The sequence below is a fragment of the Pleurodeles waltl genome, chromosome 3_1 (genome assembly GCF_031143425.1).
Source record: "Pleurodeles waltl isolate 20211129_DDA chromosome 3_1, aPleWal1.hap1.20221129, whole genome shotgun sequence".
Taxonomy (NCBI): domain Eukaryota; kingdom Metazoa; phylum Chordata; class Amphibia; order Caudata; family Salamandridae; genus Pleurodeles; species Pleurodeles waltl.
In genome coordinates, this window is record NC_090440.1 from 182568733 (window position 1) to 182590217 (window position 21485).

Here is a 21485-nt window from a genome sequence, read left to right on the forward strand (position 1 = left end):
TCTTCAATGAAGCTGGACGATCTAATCGAAAGGGTACTGGCCCATGGCTCCTGGGCACCAAAATCTGTTGGCATAGCATCTGCATTTTCTGTTCCGGGTGGTGAACAAATCTAGCATAGACATGGACTGACCCCACTTTTGGATGATGTGAGTCAAATTGTTCCTGGTGGAGTTTCCACCTGTGGCAGTCTAACAGTGGTCAACTGAGCATGCCCACTTGATCACTGTGGCACCACGGTAGATGTTCTGTGACAATGTGCGAAATGGTGTCATCCCATAGTAGTTGTTGCATCTCTGCTGAGAGAGGTTGGGACCGCTTCCTCCCTGACTGGCTATGTAAAACACTGATGTTATATGCCTGATGTGATGAGGACTGCTTGACCTTCTGGTCTTGGAAGGAAAGCTTGTCCCAAGTCTTATGGGTTGGAGCTCCAGTGCATTGATAAGGACTATATTTTCTGTGTTCGGCGAAAGGCCTATGGTCAACTGTTCTTGCAAGTGAGCATCTTAGTCATCCATGGACCCATCAATTGTCAGCACTACTCTGTCTGATAAAGTTTGGAAAGAGACCTGCCTTGAGATGTGTGGAGAATCCCTGCCACAATAGTGCTTGCTTCAACCACCTGATGATTAGCTATTTGTTTCCACTCTGCAGTTCTTGTTGGACGGGCCTTATTTAGAGTTGGCAAAAGGGGATAAGGCCTATTCAGGATGACGTGTAGTGGTTAACGGTGAGCGACTGCTTCGCAGTCAGATTCTTTGCCATGGTTTGCAGCTTCACCACTCTTCTGGAGACAGGCAAGCCTTTCCCAATTGCATGCCTAGTAATGCTCCTAAAAACAAACTTTTCTAGACTGGTTTCAAATCAGTCTTGACAACGACTGACGCAGGCGGCTCTAGAAGTCTTTACCTCTTCCGTTGACAGAACTTTGACGAGTCAGTCATCCAAGTATGGGTACACTTAGTGACCATGTCTGTGAAAGGCAGCAACTGGTGTTGAGCATTTTGTAAAGACCAAAGGCGCTGATTTGAGGCAAAATGGAAGTGCTTTGAATTGGTAGTCCTGTCCGCCACAGGAAAGCAGAGGTATTTTCTATGCTTCCAGTTTATTGGGATGTGAGAATATGTATCCTGAATATACAGGACAATAGGGAATTGTGTCTCTGGAGCATCAGGAGTATTTGAAGTGTTATCATGCGAAAAGTCTTATTTCTGGGGAATGTGTTCAATGCCTAAAGTCCATCATAGATCTCCATTGACCTGTTTGTTTTCTTATTTATTACAATCTAGACTAAAAGAACAAGTTACTTACTTTCGGTGACTATTTAACTGGGAAAGAGATATTCTAGTTGCAGATTCCTTATCTTAGAATTTCCCCAGGCATCAGACTGGATCCAGAGATTTTTTCTTCGAGCAGTACACTTGTGCGCCGTTGAGTGGCGTTGGTCAACTCCGTGTCAGTTGTTGGTGTCGTGGTCGCTGTGATGACATCAGAGTCTAATATAGGCGCTGCCTCAGCTTGGTGATGTCAGTTTCTTTTCACGACTTTCCACGCCAATGCGCGGAGCCATGAACAACACTGAAATGGTACTCCAAGGCTAAGGCCATTAAAGGGGAATCCCTGTCCCCAGCAAGCGGGGAGGATGGGTGTCGGTAAGGAATCTGCAACTAGAATATGTGTCTACCAGATACACCGTTACCGATGGTAATTAACTGGTTCATCTGTTAGAGACTTCTAGTTGCAGATTCCTTACCTTAGAGTAGATACCCAAGCAATGCCATCCTCGGAGGTGGGCTGAGAACCAAAATCATACTAAAAAGTCCTGCAGGACTGAATTATCAAAGTTGCCGTCTCTGCGGAACTGACTGTCCAGGCAGTAATGTTTAGGGAACGTGTGCAATGATGCCTTCGTTGCTGCCTGGTGGATGTCCAGGTCAGGAACTCCATGTGCCAACGCTGTGGTAGTAACAGTTGCTTTGGTTGAATGAGCACGCAAACCCTCTAGAGGTTGCTTCTTCGCCAAAGTGTAGCACAATTTTGATGCAGAGGATCACCCATTGAGAGATGGTACACTTCTGCACCATCTTCCCTTTATTTGCACCCACATCCCCAACAAAGAGTTGATAGTTCACCCAGAAATCTTTAGTGCGATTAAGACAGAACACCAACACTCTTTTTGGATCGAGATGCTGGAGTCTCTCCTCTACATGAGAAGGATGTAAGGTTCATAAAAAGAAGGCAAAGTGATAGATTGGCCTACATGAAAAGGTGTGACAACCTTGGGGAAAAAGGAGGCCCTTGTGCTTAGCACTACCTTGTCAGGATGTACAGATAAGAATGGCAGCTTGAAAGAAAGAGCCTGAAGCTCACTCACTCTGCGGGCAGAAGAGATGGCTACCGGGAAGACAGTCTTGAGGGTAAGGAGCCACAGGGGACAATTGTGTAACAGCTCAAAGGAGGCACACATCAAATAAGTGAGGACAAGATTGAGATCCCACTGAGGCATGATAAAATGGAGTGGGAGGAGACAAGTGGGTTAGACCTTTAATAAATCTACCTGCAATAGGGGATTGGAAAAGAGAAGGTTGATCTGGCAATCTAAGAAAAGCTGAGATAGCGGATAGAAGAGTGCCCAAACCAAAATCTTGACGGGTTAATGAAAGGATGAATAAGAGAACCTCAGAAAGAAGGGCAGAGAGAGGATCAACGGATTTGTCTGTGTACTATGCCACAAATTTGTGCCAACAATAGGCATATTCTTTTTTGGTGGAGGGACGCCTGGCTGCCAAGATAACATCGCAGAATTCAGGCCACCGCTCAATCTCCATGCAAGAAGGTGGAGACTGGACAGGTTCGGGTGAAGAACTGTCACCTGCTGCTGCAACAGAAGATTCTCCTAAAGACTAAAGAGCCAGTCTGATTGGAGGATCCGCGGCCATGCTCAGTAGCTCTTTGCTCTTTGTACCAAGCTCTTCGTGCCCAGTCCAGAGCCACAAGAATGACTTGGACCTGGTTGTTCTTGATCTTCTTGAGAAATCTGTCCAGAAGTGGTATCGGCAGAAAGGTGTACAGGAGGCCTGAGCTCCACTCGAGACGAAAGGCGTCACCAAGCGAGAACTGCCTTGGAAACTCCAACACGCAAAACTGCAGACATTGCAGGTTCTCTGCAGAGGCAAACCGATCTAACCAAAGCTCTCCCCACTGTTGAAAGAGACCTTGTATCACCTCCGGATGGAGACGCCATTCATGATTGACTATGCTTCAACGACTGAGTTTGTCTGCTCTGGCGTTCAGAGAGCCTGCCAGATGTTGAACCACCAGGAAAATGCCCAGATGTCCAATGGCAAAGATCCTCTTCTCAAAGGGTCCACAACCCCACTCCGCCCTGTTTGTTGCAGTACCACATGGTGGTGGTGTTGTCAGTGAACACCTACATCACTTTCCCTTTGAGAGAGGGAAAGAATGCTTTCAATGTAAGTCGAATCGCCCAGAGCTCCAAAAGATTGATGTGGAGCCCAGACTCCATTGGAGACTAGAGGCCTCTGATCTCCATCTCTCACATGTGGCCACCCCATTCCAAAAGTGACGCACCTGCCACAACTGTGATATCTGGCTGGGGAAGGAAGAGGAGTCTGCCTCTGACCCAATCGCAGTTCACCAACCACCACTGCAATGTCTTTTGCAGTTCCCCCTGAGACCTGAACTGTGCGACGAAGATTCCCCTGATGATGCGCCCACTGAAACTTCAGTCCCACTGCATAGCCTTCATATGCCATTTGGCATGTTTGACTAGCAGGATGCAAGAGGCCACGAGTCTCAAACAGCCTCAGAGTTCATCTCACCGAAATCCAGGATAGAGGCTGAAACATCAGTATCATAACCTGAATATACTGGACTCGCTGCTCAGGAAGATATGTCCGAAACTGCACTGTGTCCAGAACTGCTCAGATGAAAGGCAGCTTCTGAGAGGGAGTCAGGTGTGACTTCGGCATGTTTATAGTAAACTCCAGCGAATGCGGAAGGTTCGCCGTCGTCCAAATGTGGTTGGCGAGAGCCTGGGGTGTAGAAGCCTTGAACAGCCAGTTGTCGAGGTAGAGGAAGACTGAAACCCCTAACCTGCGTAGATGAGCTGCTACCACCACCATCACTTTGATGAACACCCGAGGGCACTGGTGAGAACGAAAGGAAGCACGGTAAACTGAAAGTGCTCGTGGCCCACCTTGAACTGCAAATAGCACCTGTGGGCAGGCATGGTGGGGATGTGAAAATACGCATCCTGCAAATCCAACGCTACTATTCAGCCTTCTTGGTCTACAGGAGACAAGACCTGAGCAAGATTGAGTATCTTGAATTTCTCCTGTTTGAGGAAGATGGACGTCCATTAAATCCAAGATAGGGTTTTTTTTGGAATCCGAAAGTAGTGGGAATAACCACCACTGCCTACTTATGCCATTGGTACCCTTTCTATGGCTCCCTGTGCTAAGAGAGCCGTAACTCCCTCGCGGAGCAAGATTAAATGATCCTCCATCAGCCGTTCTTCAAATGGAGGCATAGAGGGAAAGAAAAACTGGAAGGATAGGGAATAACCCTTCTGTATGATTTGCAAGAACCATTTGTCTGATGTTATGGACCGCCACAGTGAGGGAGATGAAATTGAATCATCCCTCCAACTGGAAGAGCATGGTTCTGCAAAATCATACTAGGAGGACTTGGGTGCTGTGGAAGGGGGAGCTGGGTGGTGCCCGACCTCTGGGTCTGCAGTTCCACAACCTATTCCTCACCCTGGATGCTGTGATGATGGAGGACGGTGGCTGACTTGTGGGTAGCATGGTACTACACCCTTCCAAAGCCTTGAAAGGGGCGAAAGGCAGACTGCTGGCTAACAGGTGCTGAGAGGCCCAAGGATCTGGCCGTAGCTTTAGAGCCCTTAAACCGCTCAAGCGCTGAGTCTGCCCTTTCTCCAAATAGTGCGAGCCGTCGAAGGGCATATCCATAAGGTTTGCCTGGACATCCCCTTAAAATCTAGACGTACGGAGCCAGGCGTGGCGTCGAAGGGCCACTGTCAATGAAACAGCCCTAATCCGTGAGTCGGTTGTGTCCAAACCACACCGTATTGTATCGTAAACTTGGCTGTTTCTCTCCCATCTTAAACAGCTCCAGGACCTGGGGCAACACGTGTGCCACTGTAGCCTCTTGGATTCCCTATTCAGGGGAGTGGAAGGGAAGGCACCATAGGAAGTGGAGGCCTGGACTACCAAGCTCTCCTGTAGGTCCAAGACCTCAGCTGCTCTACAAACCATCATTTCATATGAAGCTCCCTCCTCCATTGCCACAGTAGGAGGTGAGAGCATGCCAGTATCTGGACAAGTAACCAGTCCAAAGGTTACTCATACCAGGCCATATGCTCCAATCCATACTACAAAGGGTCATAGGACCCCTCCCATTCCTCCCCTGTACCTGGCTGTTCCAGAAATGCCTCAGGTACTGATCTGGCCCCTGTCGGGGCTGTCGGAATCAGCATCTTACGACGTCCTTCTGGCTCCAGAGAATAACTCTTGTTGCTTGATTCTTTGGTTGTCAGGAAAAATGCTCGGATTATTTACGGGTATCATTATTGCTCGGAGGCATGGTCTTCCTCATCACAGACTTCCATTGGTACAGATTTCCCCTAAATTAGTAAAAAAAAGATTGACTGATTGATTGAATGATAGTAAAAATGTAATTGCCTCTCCCTACATAGCTGTCAAAGCACTTCCTGGTTAGCTCCTCCCTTAGGCTTCATGTGGGTCACAGAGCAGGAACACATCCTGTTTATACCAAAGTAATTGGAAAGCAATTTTTACCTTTTACGAAACAAAGATACAGATTCTGGGAAAGAGTCCAGTGGGACCAGCGACCTCTGCCAAGCTCCAGAGGACTTCCCTGCACTCAAAAGGACAAAGAGCTCCTGTGGACAGCAGCCCTGTTCAAGATGAAACCAACAACTAAAGACTACAACCTCACTCCAAATGAGTCAGTCCTAACCACTCAGCACCCAATGCCCACGGCCTGTGTCCAGGTGGCCCAACCAGCTAGAGAGGATCCACAGGCGATTCTGAGCAAGTGCCCACCCTGGGTTGACTTCTCCACTACCTCCCCACAGCCCCCAGGCCTTCGAGAAACTGACATCCGGTGCAGCAACGTTCAGCAGGCAGCCCTCCTCCCTGTCCAGCCTGTGATTTGTCCGAGACGACCCCCTGGACCTCGCCTGCAGTCTCTGAGTGACCCCAGGGTCCCCTCATAGAGAATCATTGGAGACCTAACACCTTGTTTGCACCCGGCACCCAGCTACCCCTGTGCCGCTGATGGTGTATGGTAGGCGCCTACTTGAATCTTGTGGTTCTAAAAAGAAATTAAGAAAATATATTTTTGCTGTATAAAAACCATTGGTCTGGAATCTGTGCTTCTTCTATTGTCTGTGTGTGTACAACAAATGCTTTGCACTACCCTCTGATAAGCCTATCTGCTCGACCACACTACCACAAAAGAGAGCCTTAATATTATCTACTTTAGCCTCTGTTAAGCCTCTGGGGAACCCATGGACTCTGTGCACAGTGTATCTCATTTTGGTATAGTACATACAGAGCCAGCTTCCTATAAAACCAATGTCGTTCAGAAGAGAATCCGGCTGGACGGGGGACTGGTCACCCTACTTAGGCAGGACATGATTATCACACTCCTCTGTACTGTCACTGTTAGTTAATTCACTCTCTTCTTCCATAACTGAATGGGGCGAATCTGAAGAATCTTCCTCTTTCATATCCCTAGGAGCTGGCAGAACCAGGTTTGGTGAAACTGTATTAGGATGTTTGTCTGTTAGAGACGAAGGGATATGCTTGTGTTGGGAGTGGTAGCAGAGGTGGTGGCAGAAGTGGAAGCAGACAAAGGATAGGCAAGCTGCCCAGACGGTTGTTGAGGAAGAAGTTCTGAAAGATGTCCATCATCTGTTGTACTGTGGTCAAAAAAAGCAACAGGGACGTATAACATCTCAGATTCTGCATAGCCTCAATGGCTACAGAGCTGATGAGGATGATCAGCTACAAAAGTTTGCGGCTGGTAATCACGCTCCTGATTACTGTCATCATCCATGGCATTGTCTTTAAATTCTGGGACACAGTGGACAACCAACAGTTCAGGACTACAAGCAGTCTCTGCAACATCATGGTTGCTGAGTTTACCCGCCAATTCAGAGTGCAGAATTTGCGTAAGGAGACCTGCTGTCACTGGAATAGACAAAATAGTGATTGAGATGGAAAAAAACTGTTGTTTAAGAGTCAGCATTGAGGAGTTATTGACTAAGAAGTCCAAGTCCGGAGCAAGGACATCAATGGTGTCATGAATGTCTAGTTATCGACAGTGATCTCGAAGTTGAAGGTGGCACTATCGACAACACAGGTCTGATTGTCAACATTTGTATTCAAATGGACGCAGACTATTCAAGTGCCTTATATGACAACGGATATGCTGTCACTAACTGTGGATTTTTCTTCGATGTCTGAGTCACTGGTGGTGACTGAATGTAAGGTAGGTTGTTCTGAGAGCTTGGCTTCCGTGTAGGCAGGTGTTCTTCATGCCTAGGGAATTTTTTCCAAAGAAGCTCCAGTCTTTTTGTCTATAGTGGTTGTTGCAGGCTCTTTAAGATGCAAGTCCAGCTCAGGAAAATCCAGGCTTCGTTTTGTGCACCACCTAAGTAGAGGTTCCACATAGACATTTTCCTTCGATGGTGCTGTCCCTCCTCCCCACTACACTCTTGATCATCCTCTGAAGCCAAGGAGAATACATTTGGTATATCTTTCCCAGTGAATCATTCTTTCACGGTAGGATGGGAAGTTCCCTGAGCTCCTTCTACTGCATGTTTATTATGGGTAAATGGCCCACTTTTCTGTGACCCTTGGTTGTCACTTGTACAGCCGTGCTTCAGCATCTGGTTGTGTGTCTGATGGCCTTATAGTTTGACATGAGACTTTTACGGGTATGTAGCATAGTGGCCACAGGAACTTTTTAGTGTGGTTTTTCGACCTCGTATATCTCGGGTTCAACACCTTGGTATTCCTACTGAGCCTCTACTTCATTGTCAGAGAAACCCATTTCCCCACTGACAAAGAACCTTTAATCTGCTTTTCTATCTATGATGAGGTCCCCCTAGGCCTGTATCTGCCCAATGCGCTAGAAGAATCTCGTCTCTGTGAACGAGTCTTTGGTTTAAAGTATGAGCATGGGATGCAGTCCTCAGACTTATGGTCTTGAGGAAGGCAAAAAAGACTGGGTGGATCTTAGACATTGAGGGTGAATTATCGGTGGTAGGTTGGGCATAATTTGATGAATTCTAAAATTGCATTGAGGAACACCAGGGATCCCCACCTTGAACAATAAACATTCTCCAAATGTCGGTCCCAACGACAAACCCCTGATAATGTCTCTGGCGTATAGTGCCTGTAACAGTTCTTTTCCTGACCGATTTTCTCAGAGGGATTCTTGGCAACCAGCTTTGAAATAACATTGGGAGCTCTCTGATGTAGCTCCATAACCAACAGAAGAAAACAAAAATCTAAGATGGTAGGCAAACACATGGGGATTCTGGGATTATAGTTGACGTCATACAGAGGTTCTGCCTGTGTTGGCTCTTACCTTAAACCAGGGGTCTTCAAACTGGGGGGCGGGCCGCCCTAGGGGGGGCCTCAAGCGATCCCAGGGTGTGGGGGCACCAGACTCTGGCCAAAAGAAGCATTACACAGATAATAGTGCTTTGTTTTAAGCAGAAACATGCTACTGCATTTTTAAAAAGGTAACAGTACTTAACTGCGATGTTTAAATACGTCTAGACATATTTAATCATTGCCATGTTTATAAAATATTTGTGAAAAAGTCTGAGGGGGTCCCCAATGATTTTTATTTTTCAACTAGGGGGCGCAGCATAAACAAGTTTGGAGACCACTGCCTTAAACTAATAAAGTTTTTAAAGCAAAACTAAGACACTTCCAGACTCAACCACTAGATGGCAGAATTGTGAAAGTATATGAATTTAAAAGAGATTTCATGCTGCAAAAAGTTTAATTCATGAATTTCAGACTTTTTTTTTTTTTTTTAGGTTTAAGCCTACCAGACAGCGCAGCTGTCTAATATTCTGAAGACATCTCGGGGAAATGCATTCTGTCCATTGCTTACCATTGGGTTTGTGACTCACATTTCCTTGTTTTCTATTTGCTGACTATTGGTTTCAGGCTATCCAGCTTGTGCTGGTCCCTTCCCTTTCCCAAACCTGGTTTACTGTATCCTTCTGAGATCTCACTTTCTGGAAACAGGCCTTCAAATCTCTATCTCATCTTGTGACATTTGTTGTGCATTTTAACACAAAGGCCAAATGTCAGGCTCTGCCTTGTGAGGGAGTCTGATGTTTTCTTTTGACTGCAAAGTGAGAGCTTATAGGAAAGCAAGAGGATGCAGATTACTCTCTGAAAGAAGCCTGAGTTTGCTCCTCCTATGCTCCAATTTATTATTAGGCCATTTCTGCCCCCCCCAGGGTTTATTGTTTTTTATACTTGTGCGTAAGTGGAGCGGCCCCTTATGCAAAGGACGCTCCCCAGTGGGGCAAATGATTTTTAGGCCATTTCTGCCCCCCGGGGGCAGATCGGCCGAAAATTATTAGGCCGATCTGCCCCCTAGACACCAGGGATAAAAAATAAAAAAAATGTTTATTTTTATTTTTTTTTGTTTGGGGAACTAATCATCTAGTTGATTCCAGAGTAGTGTGCTTCACATGCACCCCGCACCATTTCCTTACCTACAATGCCCTCCAAACCTGCAACTTTGCTGGAAAGCACACATTTTTCCCACATTTTTGTGATGGAACCTTCCGGAATCTGCAGGAATCCACAAAATTTCTACCACCCAGCATTGTCTCATCTATACCGATAAAATGTCTGCTGCACTTATCAGCCTAAAAATGTGTTTTTTCAAACTGCCCTTTTGGACCCACTTTGGTTCCCCCTCAATTTGGATGTGTTTTTGGCTCTTCCCTGTCACAAACACTTGTCCCACCTACACAAGTGAGGTATCATTTTTACCGGGAGACTGAGTGGAACATTGGGTGGTAGGAAACGTGTCCCGGTGTGGTTATCCCACACAGAAATTTGGGAACAATTTGATTTTTTTTAGCTAAATTTGAGGTTTGCTGAGGATTCTGGGTAAGAAAACATTGGGGGATCCACGCAAGTCACACCCCTCTCGACTCCCTCGGGGGTCTAGTTTTCAGACATGTCTGGGTTTGGTAGGTTTCCCTAGATGGCTGCTGAGCCCAGGACCAAAAAAGCAGGTGTGCAAAAACAGGTAGTTTTCTATTTGATAATTTTGATGTGTCCAGATAGTGTTTTGGGGCATTTCCTGTTGCGAGCAGAAGGCGTACCCACACAAATGAGGTACCATTTTTATCGGGAGACTTGGGGGAACACTGGGTGGAAGGAACTTTGTGGCTCCTCTCAGATTACATAACTTTCTGTCACCGAAATGTGAGGAAAAGTGTTTTTTTAGCCAAATTTTGAGATTTGAAAGGGATTCTGGGTAAGAGAACCTGGTGAGAGCCCCACAAGTCACCCCATCTTGGATTCCCCTAGGTTTCTAGTTTTCAAAAATGCACAGGTTTGGTAGGTTTCCCTAGGTGCTGGCTGAGCTAGAGGCCAAAATCCACAGATAGGCACTTTGCAAAAAACACCTCTGTTTTCTGTGGAACAATGTGATGTGTCCACGTTGTCTTTTGGGGCAGTTCCTGTCGCGGGCACTAGGCCTACCCACACAAGTGAGGTACCATGTTTATCAGGAGATTTGGGGGAACATAGAATAGCAAAAAAAGGGTCCAGCAGACATAAGGGTAAATTGCTTTTGAAAATCTGACATTGCAGGAAAAAGTTACAGAGTAAAACGTAGCGAAAATGGCTTTTTTTTTTACCTCAATTTCAATATTTTTTTATTTCAGCTGTTATTTTATGGAGAAAACCCTTGTAGGATCTACACAAATTACCCCTTGCTGAATTCCGAATTTTGTCCAATTTTCAGAAATGGTTAGGTTGCTGGGATCCAGCATTGGTTTCACACCCATTTCTGTCACTGACTGGAAGGAGGCTGAAAGCACAAACAAATCGTAAAAATGGGGTATGTCCCAGGAAAATGCCAAAATTGTGTTGAAAAATTGGGTTTTCTGATTCAGGTCTGCCTGTTCCTGAAAGCTGGGAAGCTTGTGATTTTAGCACTGCAAACCCTTTGTTGATGCCAATTTCAGGGGGAAAAAAACACAAGCCTTCTTCTGCAGCCCCTATTCCCCCATATTTATTTATTTTTAAACTAACTTTTCACTGTATTTTGGCTAATTTCTTGGTCTCCTTCAGGGGAACTCACAAAGTCTGGGTACCTCTAGAATCCCTAGGATGTTGGAAAAAAAGGACGCAAGTTTGGCGTGGGGAGCTATTGTGGAAAAAAAGTTATGAAGGCCTAAGCGCGCACTGCCCCAAACAGCCCAAAAAAGGCATGGCACCCGAGGGGGGGGGGGAGGGGGGGGAAGCCTGGCAGCGAAGGGGTTAATGTGCGACAGCCTCAGTATGTGCAACACATTCAGTAGCACCATGTCATAAAAATAACTTGACAACACAAATTACTGCTTTCCAAAAAACTTCAAACAAGAGCCCGGAAACCAACTACATTATTTACACTCCAGCCTTAAACATTATGCCTATGTTAAAACATAGAATAAAAGCTATTTGGTGGATGTGTGTGTTGTCAACAATAAAATAGGTGAACATGTTCCACTAAAACAGCAGCCTACAACCAGGGCCAGCTTTCACACTGCTGGTGACTGGTGAGACACTCTGTGCCACTTCACTGCATGCCTCCTTACTCTGCACCACTCTACTCTATGCCAGTGCATTCTACCTCACTCTACTATGCACTATTTGCCACTGCACTATACACTGGTGCAGTATAGGCCACTTTACTCTACACCATTACATTAAACAAAACTCTACTCTAAAACAATCAACTCTATGCCACACTGCAATACTCTACTCTGTTCCAATGTACTCTACTATGCGCCACTGCACACTACACCACTCCAGTCTAGGCCAATCCACTCTGCACCACTCAACTCTACACTAGTGCATTCTACCCCAATGTTATATGCCACTCCACTCTACCCTGCACCACTTTACGCCACTTCACTCTACTATGAAACAATCTACTCTATGCCACTACTTTCGACTCCATTTTAAGCCACTGCTCTTTACGTCACCACACTATGCTACCACACTCTACCCTGCACCACTCCTCTCTGCCACTGCACTCTACAGTACTCCACTGTGTCACCTTATGCCACTACTCTAAGCTGCGCCACTCTTCTCTACACCACTAAGCCACCGCCCTCTACATCGCTCTACTATAAACCATGGGACTCTACACAAATGCACTCTACGCCAATTTACTCAAAGCTAATGCACTCTATGCCAGCTACTCTGCACCACTGCACTCTACGCCAGGGGTCTCCAATCTTTTCTGTAGCAAGAGTTACTTTTGATCAGTGAAAATCATCACGAGCTACTGAAGGATAAACAAGTCGTTCATTATTACCAGAAACCCTCACTCACAGCTTCCTTGACTATAAGCCTCATGTCCATAGAACCAGATACTTTAGTTTGAACAAAATACTTTCACTAGGGGCTACCCATGTGGGTCAGTGAGAGTGTGGTCTTTGAGGATGTATGAACGTGTGCAATTGAATGGGATATATGTGTACGGGTAAAGGAGACTGTGTCGTATGTACTTGTGGCATAGGACATACCTTTAGCCATATGTGGCACAGTTACATGTATACCACAAACATACAACCATTTTTTTTTTTAATTGGAGACATTTTAAGTATAAAAATGTTCATAATGTGGAACATTTTTCTGCACTTTAATTCTCTCAGATTTAAAAAATGACTATGTTTCAGTTATAAATATGGCACAGTTCTTTACTGGCCACTGGGAACAAGAGACCTGCTGTTTGTAAATGAAAACTTAACTTAATCATAAAGTAGCTTTTCGTTTAATTTTCTCCGATTTAAAAGCACTGAGAAACATTTTGTTCCCACCTCCAATGTTGAGTTGACAAGGACTTTTATGTAAGAGTTAAATTGCTTAGTGCTTCAGTTCTTCACCTCTGTGACCTGGGTCATAAATCTGAATACAGCACTGCTCCTGATCAGGCCCTGGTAACTGCAGCCTGATGATAATAATGTTAAATAGACACAACTTTCCCTAAACTTTAAAATAAAAAATGTGACCCTATGTTTATTTAAAAATTTACTCCAGGCTGTGAGCATCTCTGAAGGTGTCTGGGAGCTACTGGTAGCTCACGCTAGACTGGTTGGAGACACCTGATTTAGATAATGCTGCCATGTACCTGAAGAACAAGTACAGCTTCCATACTTTCCACCCACACACCAATCGACCTCAGCTTCTCATATCCCATCCTACTCTTTCATGTTAAATCGTGTTCAGATTAATGATTTCACTTCTACCCACCTTTAACATTACAAACATGTTGGGCCTGGGTTCTATTGAACAGGTTCAATTCATTGGTCACAGACTCCAGCATCTTGACAAAGTTAGGCAGGAACAAGATCACATGAACATCGTGGTTGGCTAGGTGCCTCCCACAACTGATGCCCTGTGCCCCCTTCACGTGTGGCCCACAGAGCAGCGCCACAGTGGGCCGCTGGTGAACATTTTTGGGGGTCAGCCTGCAAAGGAAAAAAGGAGAAATATATCAAAATTTGTAACTAAAAAGTTGGCATACAATCTGCAAGCCCACCATACTGCATAATACTGCAGAAAAGTCCCCTCCCACTTCCCTACCCACAGCCATCTTCCACCAAAAGATGCATTAATTCCCTTAATAGGAGTGAGGATTGGTTCACCAATGCTATTCTCTTCAGCAAAGATCACAGCAGACGTGGTCCCCGAGATACAAGTTTGATCATACAGAGACTCTGCAACAAGGCTGGGCAGGTCCTTAGCAAAACACCTCGTGAGAACAAAAAGGAAGGCCTCATGGTGAATGCTGAAGTGCCAAACGTTGATCTAAATAGGTGTGTGTGTTTGTGCAAATGTGTTAGGGTTGAGGCTATAGTGCATGGGGTGTATGGCAAGGCAAAGGAAGTCCGACAAAACCAAGTTTATCTTTATTAAAAAAAAATATACAACAAAACGTAATCAAATATTCCTGGAAGTTGTGCTGCACCTATAGGCTGAAAGAATACCCGATGAAGCGTCCCAAACCGCATGTGATAAAGATCTGATTAAGACTTTCATCTACCTGCATATCTGTCCAGTTACTGCATCAACCGTGCGTGCTAGATAGGGTCTTTTACCTGTTTGGTCCTCCAAGAAGGGTGAGTGCCATCTGACTGGCACAAACCCCAGACATCTCCAACCGGCGTTCCACAGAGAGCCCATGCCGCTCTGCCACAGCAAGCAACTTCTTGTGCAACTCGTAGGAGATACTGGGGACAATGAGTCCAGCATCTGCACAAGGAAAACAGAAAGGAAACCATTAATCAGCAGCACCTACGACCATCAAACTAACGATCTTAAATGAAGAAATAAGCATCAATAATCAGATGAAACTCGAAAATCTCGTTGACATCCCAAAAAAATTGCACACAAAAATGCAAATCTTGCCAAATCTGCAAATAAGACTCACTGATGTTCTTCCCGTTTATTCTAAAATGATAGGACTGTGCACGGACTCCTACATGGCGAAGTCATCGGGAATCATACAATTAGGGAAGACACTAATTAAACTATTAGTTCTTACAAAGTGCAGAATATTTTCGCTGACGTGCCTGGGATCTTCACAAAATTTGCAAGGGTTACAAACGTATCATATTTTAGAGATGCCATTCTAACTTAATAAACCACTGCATAGTTGCAATACATGGATGCTCACATGGTATATAAAATTCGAAGGCATAATAGACAATTTTGAACAGAGTGAAGATATTCAAATATAGCACTGATAAGGACACTGTCATGATTAACAGCGGTTTTAATTGCAGGTTTTGCTTTTTGTTCAGCGGATATCTGCCTAGATATGTACGCCTAAAGAAACAAGACAACACAATGCAGGCAATTTCTGCAAAAACCATTAGAAATAATTAATGAACACAAGTTTTGGAAAGATTACAGTACACAATTGATAAGGACTGCATTAAAGACTTTTTGAAATCTTGGCTCAAAGCATTTAGCCTATTGTCCCACAACAAAACGCAAAGACTTTTAGCTAAATGATTTTCATCATATTGTTTCTAAGGTGTAACTAAGTATTCAATAAAGAAACATGTAATAAATGATAATTTATGGGTATAATAATCGATGCATCCTTGTTTCCATGTGAGTCACTGACTGTCTCCATTCTCCATCCAATGCTGGGACCAACGCCCCCTCATTCCATTCCATAGCGCGTTCATCACAAATTTGTCACTGAAGACCTCCAGACTTTTACTAAACATGCAAATTTCGCTCATCTTTCTAATCTCTGATAAAGTGCTATGCAAGTACTGCTTCGCACATCTGAAACCTTCCCATAAGAGATAACTAGTCTCCTCCAAACACTATACAAATCACTTCCAATGGAAGACTTCCAATACTGGGTTAACTGCTTTCCTGTGGCTATCTTTTATGGACAGTTTTGAGAAGATCAGTCAAAAGGGAATGAAATTTATCAGGAACCAAAAAAAAAAAAAAAAAAATTCGTATATAAACCAAGTCCTAACTTTAACTACACAGTGGCGACTGAGATATAGATCTGCTTGCATCATAATTACCCAGAAGACTTTATGTAGATGTTTCTGTACATTTCTGTAAATATAAAAAACATTACATAATTACCCTCTGCACCACGGCCAATTCTATTCAAATGGGCCCAGATTCACAGAAGAACCAGGAAGGACAAAAACAGTGTTCCCAGAAAGTGTGGCTATTCTCTCCAGTCTCTCCCAAAGTCACAGTCCATGTGCCAGTGCAATACCCATTATTCCTAACTTCTCTTGTAGGAAGGACTGCCAACCTCGGTTTTGGACTGTCCCAACAATGAGGATGTGTACTTCTCCTTAGGAAAGGCACCACTACAATCATCATCAGTTCTCATGGTTCCACTCACAGGGCCATCAGTCACTAAAGAGACATACCACCTAAGGATACCATAAGCAGCTTAAACAAATGAGAAAGGACCTGCAATTGTTTTACAAAAAAAAGGGTCTAATGATGAATGGGTAATGTGTCTACAACACAGCGAGAATCTTTTGCTGCAGCCAAAGGGGTGTGGGGGAGCCGCAGGCAGGAGAGGTACTGCCATGTTTCAAACCCTAATTCCATGAAGTACCCCTCTACCAACTTAACACTGAGAACGAATTCGTGCCCAAGGCATCACTTCACACTTATGTGGCTGTCGTGTGCAAAAGGGTGGAGAACTTTGCCATCTGCCGCTAGCAAATGAAAGTAGTTCAAAGGCTTCTTCTCTCACGCATCTCGGCTTATCTGACAAGTAACAAGAGCCAGCGGGTTTGGGCTTTGGCACGAGATGGGTGGCTCCACCTGGGTACAAGCCAAATCTCTAGCCAAAAGGAGAAAACAACTTAAGAGCTGCTGTAACTTGTGTGCCCAAATTAACAATGAACAGACCTCAATAGGGACTGTATCTGCCGAAGCGTTGCCAGTGTAACTGCAAACACACTTTGGTGAAGGGCCACAACATAAACACAACAAAGCTCACTTGGCCTAAGAAAGACCCCATCAATTTTCGAATCTTCAGAGAGGACCACTTAACACAATTACAGAAGAGGAAAAAATCTAAGAACTGCTTCACACACGCTACTGGCGTGACGTAACTTGAGAGGGGTAGGGGGCCTGCAAAGTACTTGCAGGGGGCCCCCGCTGGACTCACCTACGGGCTCTTATGCCAGGTTGCTGTGCAGTGGGGGCCTTTATTACGCCCCAGACAGCCCCAACCAAGAGAATAACGAGGATGCTTAGCTTTTGGATGCTCTTCTGTGCCCTGTGGTGGGGTGGAGTCAGTTGGTGGGTTCACATCAGTTCCCAATTAGCAAAGCATTACTTAACTCATGAATCTCGAGTGACACTGAGTACCTTTACTAGCCTTTTCCGATATGGTATGCACAAACTTTACACTTGGGTCTACCTCCCACCAAAAGGGGAACTGATTTAATCATCTTTAAAAATTAACACTCATTTGGCCTAATAATTTATACAAAAGTCAGAGGCTACGATGCAGACAGACTTCAACAAGTATCTTTTACAGAGAGGCGCCAAGAATTGAATAGCTTGCAGAGCGCTCGTACTGTAAAGAATAAACCCTGTCCCCCAAAGTGCAATCATTAATAGTAAACAAAGTTAATTTTTCGTTTAAAAATCAAACGCAAACATTGTGTATGTAACATATAAACTAGCCGGATCATGTATCAGTTACCTGCTCATGTGAATTTAGAAAATATTGTATAGGCACGTTAAGTATTTTAAAGAAACATATTACAGCAAACTTCTTCCAAATTGCACGACGAAAATCTGTTCGCAGCTTGTTTCCGTTGACAATTCACACCATTTGCATACTCCAAAGAGTACAGGTTCTGAAAAAATCCAATTTGTTCTCTTTTCCAAATCCTACTCAGCACTAGCGGTGAACTTCACACTCACAAAGAATGAAGACATAAAATGCAATCTAGATTGCTTGAAAGCAAACCGGCCTTGTTACACAACGTTTTTTTTTACTATATTAGAACAAAATTCTCCATAACTGTGGGTAAACGTAACAATAAATCTCTGATATTACAATTCCTAACCAGGCGCCCTAGGAAGCCTCTTTGAAGATCGTGACAACAAAGAAACTCCGTAAATCTCCTGGCTGTTCTATGATCGCCTGCCAATTAACAACTGAGCTTTTGATCCAAAGCAAAAATATATAGGGGAATGTAAGCTTATCAAAAGTAGAAATCTTAGCCATTGCATTTTTCAAGTAACTAGTTCCCATAAAGATAGGCAGTGAAGACTTGACGGGTTACCCAAAAAAGCCCAGGCAAAAATGCTCAAACCAGCCCACACCCTTCATCTTCTAGCACAATGTCCTTTTTTTCATCAATCCATTCTATGTTATGTTTATTTGTATAGCACAGACTCCCCTGGGAGGGTATACTGGTGCTGAAGCACAACCTGTATGAGCAAAGGCGGGGAAGAGGCTAGGTGAAGAGCCATGACTTCAGTTTCTTGTGGAAATCAAGGACTGTGAAGGCTGATCTGATGTGTTGGGTCAGGTCACTCTAGGCTATAGTAGGAAGGCAGAAGGCATAACCGCCAGATCTGGTTCCGCATAAGCAGGTAATGTGCGGGAAAAGGAGTTCGGCTGAAAGGAGGTGTCTGGTCGGTTTATGGAAGTTTATGTGATTGTTGGGGCGTCCTCTGAGACAATTTTGTGTAAGACTTTGTATGTGTGCATGATAAGTTTGAAGAGTGCTCATTTGTGGATTGGGAGCCCATGGAACTTTTTGAGGTGTGAGATGTGAGTGCGGGGTAAGAGGTTGAGACGGAGGCTGGCCGCTTAGTTTTGTATGGTTGGGAGTCTTCTTGTCAGGTAAGCGTTGATTCCAACATTGTGTGTTGCTGTAGTCCAGCTTGCTGATGATGAGGACTTGGATGACTTTACTGCATGTGTTGATGGGAAGCCATCTGAAGATCGACTTGAGTGTGTGGAAGCAGAAGACTGACACTGCATTCTCCTGGCCGCTCATGGTGAGTTGGTTATGGATTACTATTCCGAGGTTCTTTGTGTGGGCTGCCAGGATAGGTGCGGGTCTGAATTAGTCAGCCACCAGGTGGAGTCCCAGAGTGGGGTGTGTGCCGAAGATTAATACTTTTCTCGTGTCTGTATTGAGCTTGAAACAGTTGGTTTCCATCCAGTTGGCAACTTCAGTCATGCAGGTGGAGAAATTGGTCTGTGTGTCTAGAGTCTTGCCAGGGAAAGTAAGAGTTGTCTTCCACATAGGATTTGATGTTGACTACTTTCTGTAAATCTAATGACCACAGAAGGCATCTGTCATATAATCACACAAAAAGGTACAGTAAACTCTTAAAATATTCCCTATATCTCGGATGGTTTCCCACATACATATCTTTATACTTTTAGTCATGTCAAGTTTATCCTAATAAAACAGTGGTTCCCATGTGGTGTGGTGTGTGTCAGATTGTAAGCCCAGACTCAAGAATACTTCAATTTTTCTACCTAAAAATAATTTTGGATGAAGACAATTAAGGTATTATAATCATAGATGTAATCCTAGGGTCAGGACCTTGAGGCTACCACAACTGACATTGTGATGAGCGGCCATTAGTTCAAGATCACAACATATTTTAACATTTCATGTTGGTAGCTTTTACTCCTATTCCTATAGTATGTTAATAAAAGCAAGAACGGGTGTCTGCCATATATAAAGTGCCAACACTAACAGTCACTACCCCAACATGAGTTTAGCTGCCTCACACCGTGTGGTCTACATTTTCTCATTCAACAAATGCCAACCTCAACACAGAACATCCCCTATTTGAGCACAGCCATATATTGTGGAAAAAGTCAATGGTTTTCCCACATGCTCATCTTTGAGACAATTGATCATCCCCTCTGCTCTGACCAAAACATTTTCTACAACTGCTCCTGGGCTCTCCCTACAGTCCACCTGGAACCCTCTCCCTGAGGCCCGGAGAAATCAAGAAAACATAGAAATTACCAACTATGCCTTTGTTACTTTTCTTTCATTGTTTTATATATTTATCAGAGATCCCGGTCTCTGCTTTTACAAAGTGCACTGACATCCTCTAATGTAATAGTAGTGCCATAAGGAAACCATCAGTGCGAGGAATTTAGAGGTATATTATAGAAAAATACGCACAAAAAAAAAAAAGAAACTGCCCCTGGCTACGAATAACAGTTCTGCTTAGTGTGAGGTGCTGCTGTACAGTTATTATGACTTCTGTGTCTAATGTCAGTTTTATGGGGTCATCTTTGCTTTTGAAGTATTGGATTAAGTTTCTGGTCGGGTCTCTTTCCAGGTGTTCAGAGGCCTTGAGAGGCTCGCACCATCGACCCCATTCCCCCTATCCACCCACCCACCCCAGTGAGCTTCTGTTTGTGGCGTCCCTGGCTAGCTTTGACGGCGCACCGGGGTCCACAGCGCACATATTTGCAACCACTATGAAGATATATACAGTCTTCCACCATTTGAAATGAGACACTATTTCTTCCACCATGATATCTAGAACTCCTGCAATGAGACACTCCTACTAGAATCTTACTAGGAAGGAGGAAAGTGTATAGAATTAAGAAAAATAAATCCTGAAGTGTAATTATTCCAAAGCCTACTAAAGAGGCCAGTGTGATCACAATTCTTATCATACATAAGTAAGATTGACATCTTTTTTCAAATTGTTGCTCATGCCTTTTGCCTAGCTTAGTGGGGAGGGTTAGTTCACCATGGGTCTAGCCTCAGCCCAACCATGTACAGGACTTCACTGGCTCAGTGCATGAATAGAATTTAACGTTTACTGCTGGCAAATGACAGAGCTTATCCACCAATTTTCTGATGTCTCATCTTCAAACACAATTTTAAAAATGCCTCCAGGAGGCAGATCCAGAGAAAAATCAAATTAAATTAGCTAAAAAAACCCACAAATTCTAGTCTTTGAAGTCTACTGTGTTTTCTGGCCTATACTTGGTGCCCCTAGTCCTTGGGTTCAACTCTTGAACCAGCTGATACAGCCAGCAACCTGTGGATCAATTTTTATATTAAACTTTAGTTCATCTTGGCAAAAATGCTCAAACCAGCACTGTGACCGTCATCTCAGTCAAGTCCATTACTTGGCTTTTATGTGCAGTAGAACCCTGATTATGTTACACTACAACATAATGTGTTGGCTTATCAACCTTGGCTTTAGTACTGCCTGTCATAATGCATTTATAAAATCTCTACATGAAGTTTTTGTGGGTGCAAGAGTGAGCAAGCCTGCTAGGGAAGGTCACTACTCTGTGATCACTCTTCTATGCTGTGAAGTTCTCTTTGGCTGTGTGAGCTGTGTCTCTGCCTTTCCTTGTAGAGACAAGTCCCACAGTCTCTGGAGTAGAACCAACATACCCTCAAAAGCACAAATGTTTTAAACTCTGCTGTAAGACTGCTTCACTCTGCAGGCAAATACGGCTGCTTTACTCCCATACTTCACAGCCTTCACTGGGCGTCCATCACAATCACAATAACGTTTAAACAGTGCTGTCTTGTACACAGGGTGGCATGGTGAGCAAAAAAACGATGGATTTAACCCAGATCTGCGAGTGGGGGGTAAATGTTTGCATTGTTTAGCATTGT

The 21485-nt window shown here is 44.3% G+C and overlaps 1 protein-coding gene across 1 annotated transcript in view; it reads right to left on the reverse strand.

The window, feature by feature from the left end:
- Positions 1-21485, reverse strand: part of EDC3 (enhancer of mRNA decapping 3) — a 268864-nt gene that overhangs the window by 15282 nt on the left and 232097 nt on the right. The window contains exons 5-6 of the mRNA XM_069222129.1: positions 14436-14589; positions 13588-13805 (exon numbers count right to left, since the gene is read on the reverse strand). Of these exons, the coding sequence (XP_069078230.1) occupies positions 13588-13805; positions 14436-14589 (372 nt within the window). The remainder of the gene's footprint in view (positions 1-13587; positions 13806-14435; positions 14590-21485) is intronic.